This window comes from Lutra lutra, chromosome 4, assembly GCF_902655055.1.
Source record: "Lutra lutra chromosome 4, mLutLut1.2, whole genome shotgun sequence".
Lineage (NCBI taxonomy): Eukaryota > Metazoa > Chordata > Mammalia > Carnivora > Mustelidae > Lutra > Lutra lutra.
The window spans coordinates 58,928,191-58,946,441 of NC_062281.1; the positions used below are offsets into that span (position 1 = coordinate 58,928,191).

The following is an 18,251-nucleotide window of genomic DNA, read 5'->3' on the forward strand; positions in this document are numbered from 1 at the left end:
TATGAAATTTCAGAAATTTTGAGGTTCTGTAAAAATCACGGAATTCAGGTTGGGACACTATTTTTTAGATCATTGATAATTACTCAACCAGTATTTCCCTGCTTCTGAATAAATGTGTGTGGTGTGTGTATGTGTGAGAGAGAGGTCACTGTTTCCTGAGGTGGTCCAACATTAACTGTTTTAAATAAGCTTCAGCTTTAAATCAAATAAGGTTTCCAATGAACTATACTCCTCAGTCCACTGGATTTTTGAAAATCTGCCAAGCCAGTGATTTGAATGTGTTTGTTTTCATCATAACCTATCTGGGATTCTATCTTTTATTTTTTTTTTTAATTTGTTTTCAAATGTTTCTTTTTGGTGGGGTGCGAAGACATTAAAACTACAAGAGTGGTTTCTTATTCACGCTGCAACAAATTTACACTCATTGATTACATGTGAGTATGTGCTAAGGTGATAGGATGGACAGTATTCAGTTATCTCTCAATTGTATACATTTAAAGACCATAGTGAGAAGCTCACATTTTTCATTCCACCTCAAAGATTTATTCTCATTCAAGTCAAGCAGACCTGGGCGTGAAGCTGGTGGCTCTCCTACTCCTCAGGTTTATGAATGTTTGTTACCTGTGAGTCTTAGGTGTGACAACACACAGGTGACAGATGGGAGTTTGTCTCCCAGTAGCACTCTCCCAGACTGGTGCAGTGTAGTGGGCTCGAGGCTTGCCACCTAAAGGCTGCTCTCCCAGCCTTGCTGGGAACTGGATGTGAACATGTGCTAAGTTCTAGTCAACGGTGACTACTTCTAGATTGTTTTAGGAGAGAAAATCAATGTCTCTCTTGGTTGAGCCACTGTTTTAAAGGTTTCCTTTTTTTTTTTTTCCTTAAACCATTTATCCTGTATCCTAACTGGTAAAACAAACATGTTTTACCTCAAGGTACATCTTCAAATAGAGGCAGATTATAAGGAATAGCCAGTCATCCTTGGAATGGCTTTTTATGACTTCCTAAGCTAAAGATGGACATATTTAACTGTGGGCCAGAAAGATGCTTTTTAGCCACAGGATACCCACAAGCGATCCTTCCTCAAAGAAATATTTCCTGTTGTATAGCAACTGCTTTAATTTTCTAATTGGCAAGTTTAAAATTGATAAAAAACAAAACAACAACAAAAAACCTTGGTTCATTGTACATTAATCTGGAGTTGCTGATTTACTGCTCTGGTCAAAAAAGACCACTTAGTTCTGCATCACATCACAACGAAGCAATTATTTACAGATTTAAATTAATATCAAGACAACAAATGAAAGCAGTACATAAGATTCAACTAGTTCAGGGACAGTGCAAGGGAAGTTGGAAAAATACACTATACAGACATGTGGAAATTCAGATATACACTGCTCACACTGGAAAGTTTTAAACAATAGGGACAACAAACAAAAGGAGCCTATAAACAAACAAACAAAAAAAAACAGGATCCCATCTTACAACAGCACCATAAAGAAGCCTTGGCTCAAAGTTTGCCAAAAGTACTATCCTGAGTTATGTCAAGACCAACAAGTTTTCACATTTACGCAGTGCCATTCAGGAGTAAACACACTCTCACAATTGCTTTTGTTTGGAGAGAGGCTGGTGTGAAATCACCGAAGCTTGGTTGACGGCTATTTTGTACTGTTCTTGTCCAGAGCCCTGTGGTGGGGAAGGGAGCGGGGTCTCAGGAGTTGCTAAAAGAGAAGCAGAGAATTTGATGTGAGGGTGACCCAGGAAGTACTGCGTGACACCAATATGCATTATTTTATTTTGGAGATATTTTTATTTTTATTTTTTGGAGATATTTTTAAAAAGATAATAGATAAAGTAGGATTATCTAATACATTAGGAGCTCCTTGAAGACCTATTGGAGTTGCACTGCCTTCTGAACTCTCAGATAGCATTCAAATGGAATAGAGCATACTTGCACATCTTTTTTTTTGATTTTTCCAAGATTTTTAAATTTATATATTTAAGAGAGAGACAGAGATCGCTAGAGAGGGAGCAGGAGTGAGGAAGAGAAGGAGAAGCAGGCTTCCTGCTGAGAAGTGAGCCTGACATGGGGCTGAATCCCAGGACCCTGGGATCATGACCTGAGCTGAAGGCAGACACTTAAGCGACTGAGCCACTCAGGATCCCCATACTTGAACATTTTATTTTATTTTTTTTTAAAGATTTTATTTATTTTCATTTGACAGAGAGAGACCACAAGTAGGCAGAGAGGCAGTCAGAGAGAGAGAGAGAGAGGAGGAGGAAGCAGGGTCCCTGCTGAGCAGAGAGCCCGATGCAGGACTCGATCCCAGGACCCTGAGATCATGACCCGAGCCGAAGGCAGAGGCTTAACCCACTGAGCCACCCTGGCGCCCCTGAACATTTTAATAGTCTCTTAATAGTCCCTTAAAAGTCACTTCCTGCCTTTCTTAACAGCATTTATGAGCATTTCATTCTCTTACAGACACAGCAGGAAAAAAAGTCAACAAAAACAATTCACAAAAGGCTATTTTTTTTTTCAAATCTTAGAAAACGTCACAGTTTTTGCAATAAAAAATGCACATAAAATAAAATATATTTGGTTTGGATTCCACTAACTCAAAATATTAGATGACATTAAAAGTTAAGATACGGGCGCCTGGGTGGCTCAGTGGGTTGAGGCCTCTGCCTTCGGCTCGGGTCATGATCTCAGGGTGGTGGGATCGAGCCCCGCATCGGGCTCTCTACTCAGCCGGGAGCCTGCTTCCCTCTCTCTGCCTGCCTTTCTGCCTACTTGTGATCTCTCTCTCTGTCAAATAAATAAAATCTTTTAAAAAATAAATAAATAAATAAATAAAAGTTAAGATACTTTTCAAGTGCTTTGAAACCTATATCACAGGTAAAAGCATCTGAAAAATACCAACTTTTTTGCTTCAAAATTATTCTGTTACCACTGAGCTCATCTATCCCTTCTCCATTGATGCAAAGAACCAGCCCAAGTAATTGAAAAATAAAGTTACAGCTTGAATACTTCATTGCGTAGAATAGTATATCCTCCCATTGCAAACTTTTACTATATTATAAAATAATCTAGGAACTAGTCTAGGCCTTTAATTTTTAAAGACCTGAAATATTTTAACATTTACATTTATTACCATTCCACATATTTAACAGAACAAGTAGAAAATGTTTGATAATCATACTGAGGCACTGCAAACTTTATAGATTTTTCCCCAAAATAGCTTTTTAAAATTCTATACAAAAATAAGCAAAGTTCCCTTTTGCCTCATTTTCTTTAATGTATTGACTTTATATTGTTAAATATGGCTTAGCAATTATTTAGAACCCATATTTTTAGGTAGAGCTTAATTGACAAAAGGATAACCATATTTGTTTAAAAAATTATTTCTGGATATTCGGGATAAATCTAAGACTACAATGGTCTGCTCTAAAAGGCCAGAAAAATACACATGAGCTTAAATTTGTGTGTGTGTGTGTGTTTGATGTTTTGCTTTGTACGAAACAAATGATTCTTATAAACATTATGCTGAAAGAGGGAAAATAAAGATGAAAAATAGGATGTGATTTTAAAAAGATTAGAGTCAGTAAATATGCTTTCAAAAATACTAGAAAACTAGCATTTAAAAAGTAAAAGATTCAACCACCAGCAGAATTGTTAAACTTTCTTGCCAGTTGATGCCTACAATGTTTAATATGCTGTTAATGTGTTTTATTTTCTGAGTTTATGAATAACTCATCTCTAATAGAGATGGTAATGGGCTTCCCTCTCTGCTCTTGACTATGAATTGAAAACGGTAACATATGCTTTGCAAGGATGGTCCCAAATTAATGTCTTTCAAGTACATTTACAGCCACAGGTTATACTATTTCTGTAAGTTGTATATATACATATATTTTTTTTAACAATTTTACTTCTGCCTCTATCATATATTCAAAGGACTTTGTGTTTCAGACACAATTTACACATAGGTTTCCCAGTATTTGTATCTAAGGGATAGCAGTGGTAATAAGTATTTCTGTGGCCTCTACTTTTCATATCACTTGGTAGCAGTGAGATCATATGCACTGAATTGTTACATTTCATTGAACATTTCCATGAAACCACATTGTAACTAGTTATTAAAGGTTGCTGTAAAGTCAGTAGGTAATACCAGTATGCATCATAATTACATGACATAATTACATGTCATAATTACATGACATAATTACATGACAACTCATGGAATCTCAGTGAGTTAGCTGGTTTCGTGTTAGAGGAGATACATCTGGACACCTGGGTGGCTCAGTTAGTTAAGTGTCTGCCTTCAGCTCAGGTCATGATCCTAGGGTCCTGGGATGGAGATGGAGCCCTACATCGGGGGCAGGGGGGGGGTCCTGGCTCAGCAGGGAGTCTCCTTGTCCCTCTTCCTCTACCCCTCCCCTATGTTTGTGCTCTCTTTTTCTCTCTCTAATAAATAGATAAAATCTTTAAAAAAAAAAAAGAGAGAGAGAGAGATACATCCAAGGCAAATCTGAGATTACTTAGTATAAATTCAGACACAATTCTAGAAAGTTTGTCAAATAGAGGTTTTTATCTCTGAGGTAGCTTAAAAATTAGAATTTGTGTTAAATCTGCAACACTATCAGGTACTAACCCCTACTATTCATACAATCATTTTAGTTCCAAAGAGCTTTCCCAGAGGCCTCACTCTGCACAAATCTGACATGCACAAATTTCAGTTATCACAGCTTGGGTAAACAGCACCAGTCCTATAAAAACATGGTTCAAATTTCAGCGAGCTCGGTAACTCACAACTAACTGTGAGTAACTTGATACATAGAAACTTCACCCGTTAACTCTCTGGTCTACGTTACTTAGCTCAGTAACAGATGTGCATTATGATCAGTGACCAATCACATCACATCTTTAAGTTTGTCTGTGACTGGTCACTGAATACATTTTATTCAGTTCGTATACTGACAACTTTAATTGTGTAGCTGTGTTGCCTCCTTGTCTCCTAGTGATAAATTCCCATATTCTCATGACACTTAGCAAAAACTGGGTAAAGTAAAATTGGCAAAAGAAAAAAAGAAAAAGAAACAAAAAGTGATTATGCTAGAAGTGAATGGAGCATGGATGGAGTCAGACAAGAATTAGCTGCCCCTGGGAATGCAGATGTTGTTGCTGTTTGAGTCTCTAAACCTGCATTCTAGAGCTTAGTGAAGGAGAACTGATGGACATTAGTGAAGAAACTGATTGTGCTGAAAAGGATGAAGATGTCCCTGAGGAAGTGAAACCTGTTAAAACAAAACAAAACAAAACAACAAAACTTCACGTTAAATGGATTCTCAGAGACACTTCAGAGATGGAAAGTGCAAAGGAAAATGTTGGAAGCCGATCCAAACTTCCAAAACAGTAAAATTCATCAAGGCATAAAAAAGATGCTCACTTCCACTTACAAGTTAGAGGAGGAGAAGGTGGCAAGCACTGTTTGAGCTACACTTCATAATTTTTTTAAAGACTTTATTTCTTTATTTTAAAGAGGGAGAGCACACACGAGTGATGGGGAGGAGCAGAGGTAGGAGAAGCAAACTCCCCACTGAACAGGATTCTGGGATCAAGATCTGAGCCAAAAGCAGACACTTAACCGACTGAGCCACCCAGGCGCCCCTACACTTCAAAATTTTTTAACAAAGAAATAAAACATGCTGATGAATCTAATGTTTATATTACAATGAACTAAATAAATCTCAGGATTATTATTTTTAAATATCTCACGACATTTATAACCTGTAGTTAAGAGAGTTCTTAAAGTTTTGGCAAACATTTTTAAAGGTCACAAGCAAACTATAATTTTCCTATTGATTATTAAGATTTCTTTGCATGGGTTCAGTTTGCACAGTCCTTCTTACAGTCCTGCATGACCAGGCAATACCAGGACTGCCCTTACATCCTGGTGTACTTTGGAAGCATTTACATGCTCACATCCTATTTTAGGGAGCAAGGTCAGGCCTAAAGAGAATAAGTGAATTGCTGAATGTCAGAATCTCCCACAGTTGAGTCCTAGAGAGGAAATGGTACCTAATTTTTTGCAATTTCTGGATACTGACAGATTCTTTCCCCAAATCCCACTTTTCCTCAGACAATTAAGTTTAAAAAGTATCACGGTTGAAAACCAGCTGAGGGTTGCTGGGGGCAGGGGATTCGAGAGAGGGTGGTGGAGTTATGGACATTGGGGAGGGTATGTGCTATGGTGAGTGCTGTGAAGTGTATAAACCTGGAGATTCACAGACCTGTACCCCTGGGTCTAATAATACACTATATGTTTATAAAAAGATTAAAAAAAAAAAAAAGTATCAAGGTTGAAAAGTGGCCCAGATACTTACAGATCTGGTCCGTATGAACCAGCGTTGACATGGGACCTAAAAGTATAGTTTGTCCAGTTAATGGATCTTGAGACAAATGTGGATGCATGGGATGATGGAGATGACTAGCGTCATTGGAAGCACCTACAGAAGATAAAAAGATGCTTGCATCAGTGAAATTTAATCAGCGACACCAGCAAGTTTACCTTGCAACAAATGTTCTGATTGACAGCTTGAATATTGCTATTTTGGCAAAGTGCTTTTTGGGATTTCAAAAAGAAATTAATAGAACTGCTGCCATATTAAGGACAATGTCAGCTTTCACTGTGCATTGGTTAGATTAATGTTGTATCATATTATGTTGTATATTAATAATGGACCTTGTGTGCCGTTTCCTGGAATCATTAGGTTTGCTGCCTGTTGTTAAGGCAATTCCAAGAATCACTTACCTCAAGTTTATAGTATTTGGGATCACACTAATAGCATAAACAACTTTTATTTCAGAAAGATGTCATTAGGAACACATTAAGTACCAGAAAACTAAAACTAAACTAAAATAAAATAAAGTGATTTTACAAGGAAATTTAATCTAGATCAGAGCACAAAATAAATGATTTCTTACCTCATTCCTGACATTTATTGCCTCAATGAAATCTCATTTTTCCCTTTTTGTTGTGTTTTGTCAATTAATTATTTCAGGAGCAAAGTGTTTATTTTTCAGATTTTTACTATGAATATTTTTAGGTTATATTGCAATGCTGGTATCCTTGAGCTTTCAAAGGAGTCAAGGCTTAAAAATATACAATTCACCCCAAGGAGTACTAAAAATAGGAAGTATATTTCTATTTACCATATTTGAAAGAATAAAACCTAAGGCAAGAGGAACTGTATAGCATAAAGATGGTGGACACTAGTAAGAATGAGGATTTCAATACGTTCAAGTATTTTTGTCTCCATCCAGTGGGTTCTGCAGACTTTCTTAAATGTAAAAACCTGAGTTCCGTATATCACAGGCAAAAAATCAGTAGGTCAACCTTGTACAGAGTGGGATGCCCAGATATAAAATGGAAATTCTTAAATGTACTCACCACCCAGTAACATTTCTTGAAGTAGGTTGTCGATTTTAACCATCCCAAAAAGCTTCACGAACTGTATTTGCTCAATCATTTGCCAAGTGATGCTTTGCAGCGTGGGCAGGAGCAGGAGCAACTCGCCAAACCTCCCCCGGGAGTCGTACTGCCGGTCGTTGATGTAGTCCTCCAAACTGAGCTGCACTTGGAACCTCATGTTCTTAATCTTTACCGGATCACTCAGCCCTTTTGCATCTAATAAAGGAAGAAAAGAGCAATCTAAAGATTGAATCTTACTAGAGTGTGAGAGTAAACAGTCTAATATGAAGTAATAGTTTAGTTTTCATTATCATTATTTTTTAATGGAATTCTGAAAACAAACCTGGATCAAAAAATACGATTGCCTTCAAACAAGCGTATTCGTTGTCATCTATCTGAATTTCTTGAAATGGTCGTACCAGCTCGTCTAGAACCCGGTTGGCCACACGGCTGATCTCAACTTCACTGCTGTTACGGTGAATTACATAGTTGTTCCCTGGGGAAAAAAAAAAAAAAAAAAAAAGGTCAGCCACCTCCCCAACAAAAGACCGTCAGATATGATTTAATTTTTTACACATCAATGTTTTATATGGTTCTTCTCTTGAAGGAGTAGTAATAGTACTTCCTCTCAGCAGTGTTAGTTAGGTCAGTTATGTTAGAAAAACTTAAGAACACGTCAAGGATCAATGACATTGATAATATGATCACATGCATTTTAACAGCCTCAGTCACTAATGATAACATAAAAGTACAGACCAATAACAAGCTAATAATTGACAAGGGAGAAACAAAATGTAATGATTAGCTTTCCACTAGTCAGTTATCTCTTAGTGTCTTACTCATTAAAGAGTGTAACACAAAACCTAAAGAAACTTCCTTGTTTACACTGGATAAAAATAGGACTCCTTTAGTGGTCTAGGTATATGTAGCTGTAATAACTCTCGAGACACAATTTTAACAAGTCTAAGTAGATGAATTCTAGAAAGTTCCGAAATTGGATAGAGACTAGACTACCTAATCCCTAAGGACGCTCTAATTTCAAAATCTCTGGCTATAATGACAATAATGCAAAAGCTCCTAACAAAACAGCTAGGTTGCTATTTTCTGGTTTTGTAAAAAGCAGAATATTCTGAATTCTTTCACTGCAGGCAAGATAATCTTCAGTGTAATAACATGTGCCAAAGAGCTCGAAAAATGTAACCCTGTTCCTCTTATGAAAAGTCAGTTTACCTAATTATTCACGGCAAAACAATTTAGAACTAGGTAGCAAAGACATTTGGGTTTTTAGGTATATTGTATTCAAATCTATATTGAGAACAGTATGAGAGCAGTCTTCTAAATACAAGAGAGTATTTAACAGAATCTAGGAGCATAGTCTCTAAGTCACATTATGCAGTTTAGAATCCTGGCTCTATCCCTCACTAGGTTTGTAACTTTACGTAAACTTTCTCTGCAGGCATTTCTCCACCTACAGAATAACAATACCTACCCCTCAGGGTCATCATGAGGATTACACAAGATAGTGTGTGTTTACATGTAAAGCATGAAGAGATATGCATCTTACATAGTATGTCCTCAGCAAAGATTAGCTATCGTTATATTACATTCAATTTATTTCTATTTTGGGACATAACATCTATCACAAAAATAGAATAAACAATCTGGTCACCATTTCATACAGCCAGAGAGAGGTGGAGGTAATAATTATTCCAGGGACCTCAACTCTCTCAATAGGAAACCTAATTTAAAAGGTAAGTAAGGTGTGGGGGATTGGAATAATTACTTAAGGAAAACGAGAGCTTTCCCTTCGTGTCTTATCTCTTGTTCAACCTGCCATCCTACTTTTGCCTCTTCCAGCACTGCTACTTAACTATCAGAATTCTCAGACACAGTCACCAAATTATTTTTTTTAACTCGGGATTTTGCATCATACTGTTAGCCACGATATCCTAGGAAATAAACATGTTCCTTCACGTGTATAAAACAATATAATTACAAGTATTAAGTAGACACTGAAGGAGTGTGAAACAACACCGAGACTCCAATAAAATGGTCACACAGACCACTAACTCTTTGTCCTGTAATGATTTAAACATAATTCAATATTATGTTTATTGAGCAACAGCTCACTTTTATATTTAAGTTTTTCTCCTTCAGTGTCATTGAGAAATTATTGACATATATCACTGTATAAGTTTAAGGTGTACAGCACAATGATTGGATTTACATATATCGTGAAATAATTACCATGATAGTTTCAGCTCATGTCCATTTTCTCATCGATACAATAAAAAGAGAAGGAAACAAAATTCCCTTGTGATGAGAATGCTTAGAATTTATTCTCTTCACAATTTGCCCGCATATTATACAGCAAGTGTTTATAGTCACCACGTTGTATGCTGTATCCCTAGTATTTATTTAACTTCCAACTGGAAGTTTGTACTTTGTAACCACGTTCTCCAATTCTTATTTTTAAATCTCAATGCACCCTGAATGTCTCAATGTCCTCTAAACTTCCTTGCAATCAAGTCAAGGAAAGATAGGGCCTTGAGTGAGGACACAATCAATTAAATCCAATTTGTAAAGTAAGAGTACCATTAGACAGTGTCTATGAATGCTTAGTACATACAGAATAGACCCTGTGTAAGGATGAAGCATGCATAATTTCTTCTTAAATTAAAAAAAAAAAAACTTACCCAAAAGCAAAATATCTTTGTACACCATGGATCTCTTCGTAGCTCCAAGCAGTAAATGTTCTCCTGCATGAGCTCTCAACAGTGCGACCTTAATGAAAAATTTCAAGTTTAACAGTTAATTATAAAATATGATGATTAGAAGATGTTATAATATGTGTCTGATTAACTCAGCGTTCTTTAAGCCTGGGATCTTTTTTGTTGTTGTTTTAATAAACTGTAATATTCATAGAGACTTGCCATCACTAAGCTTTCTATTTTTCTATTTTACCATGTCAACAGAGTTTTACTTTTCAAAAATCTAAAACTTCCAAGTCAACAGAAAGGAAACAAACCACCACCACCAACAACAAAAAGCAGAAAGAAAAGTGTTTTAGGATGAAAGAGAATCAAACAAAGCAGATTTCAAATCCTGGCTTGGCCATGTACTATCTGTTCAACCTTAGATAAGCTCACCAGTAAGCTTGGGACTCTTTTGTTTTCATCTATCAAATGGAGGCAGTGATAAAAATCTCCAAGTATAGTCAGAGGACTACATAAGAAAGTATATGTAAAACACACTCTGTTACACATACTAAACTGAATAAACAAAAGCAAGGGAGGACTTGTGAAGAGGATGGGTGATCTGCTTGCTGACACTTTCTAGATTGAATCTCTAACTCTTTGCACTAAGCTCTCAACTGAGCTCTATGCATATACTCAACTGCCTACTTAACATCACCACCAGGAAGAATAGGAAGCATTCCAAATATAACACATCAAATTAATGTGTCTCCAACATCTTCATCGTCTTAGTAAATGGCCCCATCATCCAAAATACTCGTTAATGTCAGAAACAAGAGTCCATTTTGATTCTGTTCTAATTGTACAGCAAATCTAGGCACTGCTTCGCCATTGCCTCACCCCCCATGGAGCCTTTGTCATTCTTCATCTTGCCTAGCCTGAGCTAATAGGTATGCCCGCTTCCTTTCTGGTTCCTCCATCCTAAATCCTTGACAGAGCTTCCCAGAACATATTTTCAAGATAATAATCACTTAATATCACTCCTCTGCTGAAAACTCTTCACTGGTTCCTTATTATCTTTACGATAAACCCCAAACTCCTTAACCTTGGCCTCGCTTTGCCCCCACCCACTTCTCTGGTTTTATCTTTCCACATCCCTTGTTCACTTTTCTCCAGGCACATTATTCCTACTTGCCTCAGACCCTTTGAATGTGATGTTCCTGTCCCTGGAATGCTTTGTCCTCAGATCTTGGCATGCCTGGCCCCTTGTCATTCAGGTCTCAGGAAAAATGTCTAATCTCCAACTTAATGTATGTCTTCCCATTCCACTCCGGTTATTCTCCAACTCATTCCATTCTGTTTTATAGAACTTATCCCCACCTAGAATTGACTTACTCATAATCTGTATATTTTTTATTGTCTGTCTCTCCCAAATAGAGTGCAAACTTTATGAGAATAGTGACGCAATCTGTATTTTTATTGCCAAATCCTCACAGTTCCTAAAACTGAAATGTAGTCCTACAAAATATTTGTTTGATGAATTTTCTGAGTGAATTTCACTGATCTAGGGTCAGTTTTAAACACTGTTAAGTGGAGATAATAACATTTATGCCAGAGCTCTTGAGAGGACTAAATAAACTAATGTAATATATAATGCAACTGAAAGCTACTTCTATTAGTGACTTAACCACAATGGACATTTGCCATTCCATGGCTATTAATGTTATATTGTTAGTATTCAAGTGTCCTTTGGTAAATACAAACTCTTTCTGTCAGGTTACTGGATTTTAATTTTCCAATTTTAAAATCATTGTCTTCATACACAAGTCAGCAACTTTTAAAGAGGAGTGATAATAAAAATATTAAAATGATAAATAACATAACCCTACTTATATGGCTTGAGGTGAGACCACACACATATGTTTTAGCAATTTAGCATTATTCATTCTGAAATAACCTTCCGAGCCAAGCTATCTTTATGATATGTCAATAACCCTGACTCACACCAGGAAGGCAGTTACAGAACATTTTAAGAATGATTTCAGATTTCATAGCACTTTTTTTTTTTTTCTTTGGTTCACTATGTGAAATGCTGTCTTAGAAATATAACTGCTGACTTCCTATGATCACTTTTCATTCTGGTTGTGTAAATATTTTGGCCTTCCTGGATTTTTTAAACAATCACGCACCTTTCCCTTTGATTGTTTCTTTGTTTTTGTGTATTAATGGTAAAGGGCACTGGTCAGAAGGTATAAAAATATATGCTAGGTATACATACGATGGTTTACTCAATGTGGCAGAATAAAAATTTTCAAACTACTGGCATCTACAAAATATTATTAACTACTTAGATGGAAGCATTCAAAATGAATCTGAAGTGAATAATCTAGTTTTCATAGACTACGAAATTAAAATTCTTAGCTATTAATTAAAATGTCTTAAGGTATATATTACAAAATATGAAAATATATGTAATAGGAAAAGATTATTGTATCTGAATTCTATCTCTCTGTACATTTCAGAGTATGATTCTAGAGATATTTTTTGCCAGATATTTTCTTTTTATATAGTGAACGCTAGAATAAAATTGACAACATGAAAGGCAAAATTTTATGTTAATTGAATAAAGTGCCTACAAAGACACCAACACAACCTATGTGGTTTCTGTCTATGAGTGGTCTGGTATTTCAGTGGAATTTTATATGGCACCTTCCATAAACACCAAGACCCAACAGCGTACCACTTGCCTCCAGATATTTATTCTGCCAATACTTTTCTCACAATGGCAGTTCCTTGCTATCTGTTTTTCTTCCTCACTAAAGCTTTTTAAACTCTAGGAGGGAAGAACCCTGTCTTCCTCAACTTCAACCAATAAATAAATCTGCAGGACCCCTAAAATAGAAGTTAAATAGTTGTGCCTTTTGAGAGAACAAGGTGAACAGACAAGAAAACCAATCTTTTTCTCTAACTGAATCTTTGTTAAATATGGTCAATCTACTATAAACATAATTTAAAAAACACAAAAACATAGCCAAGTTCGAAAAAAATTCCGAAAGCACTCATGACATCTTTTAACTATACCTGGTCATCCAGTGGCAACTCACAGAAGGCAGGAATATATTTAGCCCATTCCACCAAGACGAGGAGCTGTTGTTTCATGGACTCACAGACATCACCGATACTTGCAATCTTCTTAACATTTATGTCAGTGCTTGAGCCGGGGCTGGAGACTGAGATCTAGCATGAAGATCACATTAATTTACCATTTAAAATAATAATGAGCAGTATTTCTCTTTTTTCTATGACTTTAACAAGTACACAGCTTTGAAGTGGGCACTCTCATTGCCACAGTATCTTGACATACACAGAACATTTTAAAATTGAGACAAACATACCTCTCAGTATGAGCTAAATTGTAAATATTCCCTGCACAGTACTATGTTCTGGGAGCAGTACCTTTTTTACTGGCAAAACCATAAAATAAGTTACTCAACTTCCAGGATTTTCCTAATTCAAAATGACTATGCAAAAAGATATGCCATAGTCACATGGAACATGCTTTGTGATTTTATTTTTACAGAAAAAAAAAAAATGTTTCCAGTGGATACAGTTTACCAAACAGGAAAAACGATTTAGAAGAGAAGCCAGAACTAGCAATGTTGCTTCATGACACAGAAGCCCACCAAAGTAAAATTAAGAAACCAACTTTTGACTCAGCAACATTGAGAAGCTTAACCTGTACTGAAAAAATTTTTCAATTATATATAATTTTGAACTATATAAAATATAAGTGGTTTTAAGATGTTTTTCTTCTAAAATTGCTTTCTAAAAGTTCTTATAAACTTAATTTTTGAACATATATGTGTGTGTGTGTGTGTGCGTGCATGCGTGTGTCTATCTATGTGTATGTCTATTTCTTCACAGCCTCCTAAGCCATTCTGCAAATGCTCTATAGGATCATTAAGTAATCAAGGATTGATGATAATGGAGATGTTAGGCTCATCATACCACCCTCGTGCTATCAAAAATGAAAGTAGTTGCACTGACTCATTATAGAACCTGATTAATAGTTAGCTATTTCATAATTTTTTATAATAGAAAAATATCATTAACTTTTCTCATGAGGCAATGTTAAAATAAACTGTCTTCAAAAGGTTTTCTTATTTGATCCTTTTTTTTTTTTTTACACTGACCAGTTTATCATAAAAAATACAATTCAGGAAAAACCAAATGGAAAAGATGCATTAAACAAGGTAGGTAGGTAGGGGTGTGGAGTGGTGGAGAGCTTCCATACCCTCTGCAGGGAAATCACTTTTCCAAAATGTTGACGTGTTCACCAACCTGTTTGTTGTTCAAGAGTTTTTATAACCCAGTCTTCAGCCCCCTCTCTTCACAGATAGCCAGTAGGTGGGGTTGAAATTTCCAATCCTTGAATCCCAATTTGGTCCTTCTGGGACCCACCCTATGTCACCTCATTAGCATAAACTCTGAAGAGGTCTGTTGGAGATTTTATGACTAACAAAAGGCTCTCTTATCACTCAGGAAATTGCAAGGATTTTAGGTCTTCTTTTTTTTTTTTTTTTTAAAGTAGGCTCCACACTGGGTGTGGAGCCCAACATGGGCCTTGAGTTCACAATCCTGAGATTATGACCTGAACTGAGATCAAGAGTCAGATGTTCAACCACCAGAGCCACCCAGGCGCCCTTCTTCATTTGATTCTTTTTTTTAAAGATTTTTTTTTTTTTTTTTTTTATTTGACAGATAGATCACAAGCAGGCAGAGAGGCAGGCAGAGAGAGAGGAGGAAGCAGGCTCCCTGCTGAGCAGAGAGCCCGATGCAGGGCTCGATCCCAGGACTCTGAGATCATGACCTGAGCCGAAGGCAGTGGCTTAACCCACTGAGCCACCCAGGCGCCCCTTCATTTGATTCTTAAATGATTTCTTTTTATGTATATAACTAATGACAAATAATTTTAAACTTTGGAACTGATATCTCATTCTAGAAATTTAAAATAATAAACTCCTTCTCCATTGGTTTCTGGATTCTGGCTCTTCCCTTAAATACTTGTTTCCAAAACGGATGCCAAGGTGAATTCTTTAGTTCAGAAACCATTTTCAAAGAAGGAAGCCCTGAGGATAGGTCTCAACCAAGCTTCCCAAAAGTCACAGTAACTGATTTTACAGACGTAATCAGTAAAGTAAGCTCCTGCCCCCAGAGGATTGTGCTACACATTCAGTATTATAAACCAACCTTGTAAACAAGCTGTCATTTAACAACATTAGACTGAAATACATTGCATTTTTCTGTTTAAAAATAGGAAGTTGTCCAGGAAGAGTCAAAATTAAGTCAAGATTTCACCTAATATTTTCAAAGTAAAACTGTAGTTCATTTTAGAAGTGAGCCCATTTAAATGAACTTAGATTATTTTTGAATTATGCCTAAATAGACATTTGATTCTGTTGGACAGGACTGGATGCTGGAGTGCCGCAGGTACCTGGCGAGACCGAATTTCTGCTTGAGCCAGTGTGTTAATGGAGGGGATGTTGCTGCCATCAAATGTGCTTCTTCTGGTGCTTATTCTATCCCGTTCGTTTTGCACAGCTAGGAGAGAAAAATCACAGTATTCACTGGTCAGTTCTTTTCACTACATGTCAGGAAATACAGTTTTAAATTTAAAAATAATAGTATAAAAAGAAAGAAGGGCTTAAGGGGCAGAGGGGAAACCATGGTATGACTGAGCCTATTTTTTATTCCACACCACTTTTAAAAAGAAGGCCAAGCCTGTCATTAGATCTCATAAAATATTGCCTTTTGAAACTTCGTGATCGTAGGCGTGTCAGAAAGCATTGGGTCAGTCAGTTCAACCATGCAGTATCTGTGATAGGATGGTTTTTCCATTCTCTCAATGTTAATAAAACTGTAAGATAAGTAGAGGAAGAGTATCGCCTGTGAGATTGACGAAGGTAAAGAACATATCCACCATCAGAAGATAGGAATCATAGATTTTGAAATTGCCATTTTTTTTTCTCAAACACTAGAGAAATGGAAAATGAATTTTATTTAGGAAAGGTGATTTTAAGCTTGCAATCTCATGATCTCTTATGAAACAATGTGCTTGGGACAGTTAACAAACAATAATAAAGCAAAAGTAGCAGGAAGGGGTGTCTTCTGAGGAGACTAAGGTTTGAACATCAGCATTTTGGAAGGGTGAAGACATCTTAAGTGTCATATAAAAAGCTTCTAGGAGAGAGCTAGATCTACTTGTTTCAGAAAGGAAAGGGAAAGTAATGTGTGTTTCTGAATTCTTTATTGAAAACTAGAGTTTATTTAATTAATTTATTTTTTAAACATTTTATTTATTTAGTTGACAGAGAGAGAGCACAAGTAGGGGTGTAGCAAGCGGAGGCAGAGGGAGAGGAAGAAGGAGGCTCCTTGCTGAGGGGAAGCCCAATGTGGGGCTTGATCCCAGGACCCTGGATCATGACCTGAGCTCAAGGCAGATGCTTAACTGACTGAGCCACCCAGGCTCCCTGAAAACTACATTTTAAATATAAGGAAGAGTGAGAGAGGGAGTATTACCTTGTATATTTGTCATATAAAGAATAATATAAGTCAAATATCAATGTTAGACTTACTTACTTATTTTTTAAAGATTTATTTATTTATTTCAAGAGAGAGAGAGAGTGAGTGTAGAAGTGGGAAGGGCAGAGGGAGAAAAAGAATCTCAAGGAGACACCATGTTTTGGCTCTGACATGGAACCAAAACTCAGAGTCCAATGCTAAACTGACTGAGCCATCCAGGTGCCTCTCAACGTTAGGTTTTAAAACTTAGGAGGTAAATATATCTTCAGTTAACCAAAAAGAATGAAAACAAGGCCTATAGCCCCTAAATTACTTAGATCAATGCTCTACCCTGTTCTGCTGGAGAGAGAAGATATAAAACTATTAGAATTTTTAATTAAATTATTCTTTTATTAAAGAGATGCACCAATTTCTATGCCAAAAGCTACTATCTACCCCATACTTACTATTAGCCATGAAGTCATTAATTTGGAAGAGAAAATACTGGACTTTGCTTTTAAGAGTGAGTAGTGTTGAAGCTGGGAATGAATCATTAATATTTTATCTTAAAATCATATTTACTGGTAGCTTGCTCTTTTTTCCCCACAGAAATGGTCATTGATTTTCAGCCTAAACTGACTCATATGGAAATGCATATGTGGAGATAAAAAATTAAAATGTAAGCTATGCTTTAGTGAATTTCATTTACATGATCAATCCTCAGAAACATACCAAAAGATATTGTGAACATTTATAATCTTACTGCTATAATTTTTAAAAAAATATTTTGTTTATTTATTTGACAGAAAGAGATCACAAGTAGGCAGAGAGGCAGGCAGAGAGAGAGAGAGAGAGAGGGAGGGAGAAGCAGGCTCCCCGCTGAGCAAAGAGCCCGACGTGGGGCTTGATCCCAGGACCCTGAGATCACGACCTGAGCTGAAGGCAGAGGCTTAACCCACTGAGCCAGCCAGGCACCCCACTGCTATAATTTTTTACATAAAACCATGTTTATATAGGATTCTATCCAACTAACCTTGGTATTATGTTATTACTGTAAATAAGAGAAATATATCTTCAAAAGTTACTTCCTAATCTATTTAGAAAAAACTAATGCATTATTCTATGAATGGTAGGAGACATAATTTAACTATTTTTGAAAGTAATTTTCTTTCAAAACCTGTGAATTTTTAAAAGAAATAGAGGATTGTGACTTCCTTATACTTATGTAGGAGTAGTGCTGTGGTTCAAATAGAAATAGATGAAACTGATCAACAATGTAATAAATCCTAAAAACTACTAAATATTGCCATTAGAAATAAGTCATTTTGTAATGACAAAGTGCTTCTCCTTTAATTTTGTAAACTTTATTTTGCCTTCTTTTGGAGACTAGTAATCCAAATGAAACCAATGGAATATAGGTCTCTTTAAAATATTGTGACAAAGATAAAACTAGCTATGTACAAGGGTAAGTTTGATATACTTTACATTTCTGTAGTATTTCACTTGATTTTGTTTTTTTATGGTT

At 36.2% G+C, this 18,251-nt stretch overlaps 1 protein-coding gene across 5 annotated transcripts in view; it reads right to left on the reverse strand.

Annotated features, from left to right (window-relative positions):
* Positions 1-68: 68 nt before the first annotated feature.
* The window catches only part of HNF4G (hepatocyte nuclear factor 4 gamma), a 258,745-nt gene continuing 240,562 nt past the window's right edge, over positions 69-18,251 (reverse strand). For all 5 annotated transcript variants that reach the window (XM_047727302.1, XM_047727299.1, XM_047727298.1 and 2 more), the window contains 7 exons: positions 15,660-15,766; positions 13,247-13,402; positions 10,166-10,253; positions 7,813-7,965; positions 7,449-7,685; positions 6,382-6,504; positions 69-1,718 (listed from right to left, as the gene is read on the reverse strand). In XM_047727302.1, coding sequence (XP_047583258.1) covers positions 1,597-1,718; positions 6,382-6,504; positions 7,449-7,685; positions 7,813-7,965; positions 10,166-10,253; positions 13,247-13,402; positions 15,660-15,766 — 986 coding nt within the window. In that variant the 3' untranslated portion in view covers positions 69-1,596. The remainder of the gene's footprint in view (positions 1,719-6,381; positions 6,505-7,448; positions 7,686-7,812; positions 7,966-10,165; positions 10,254-13,246; positions 13,403-15,659; positions 15,767-18,251) is intronic.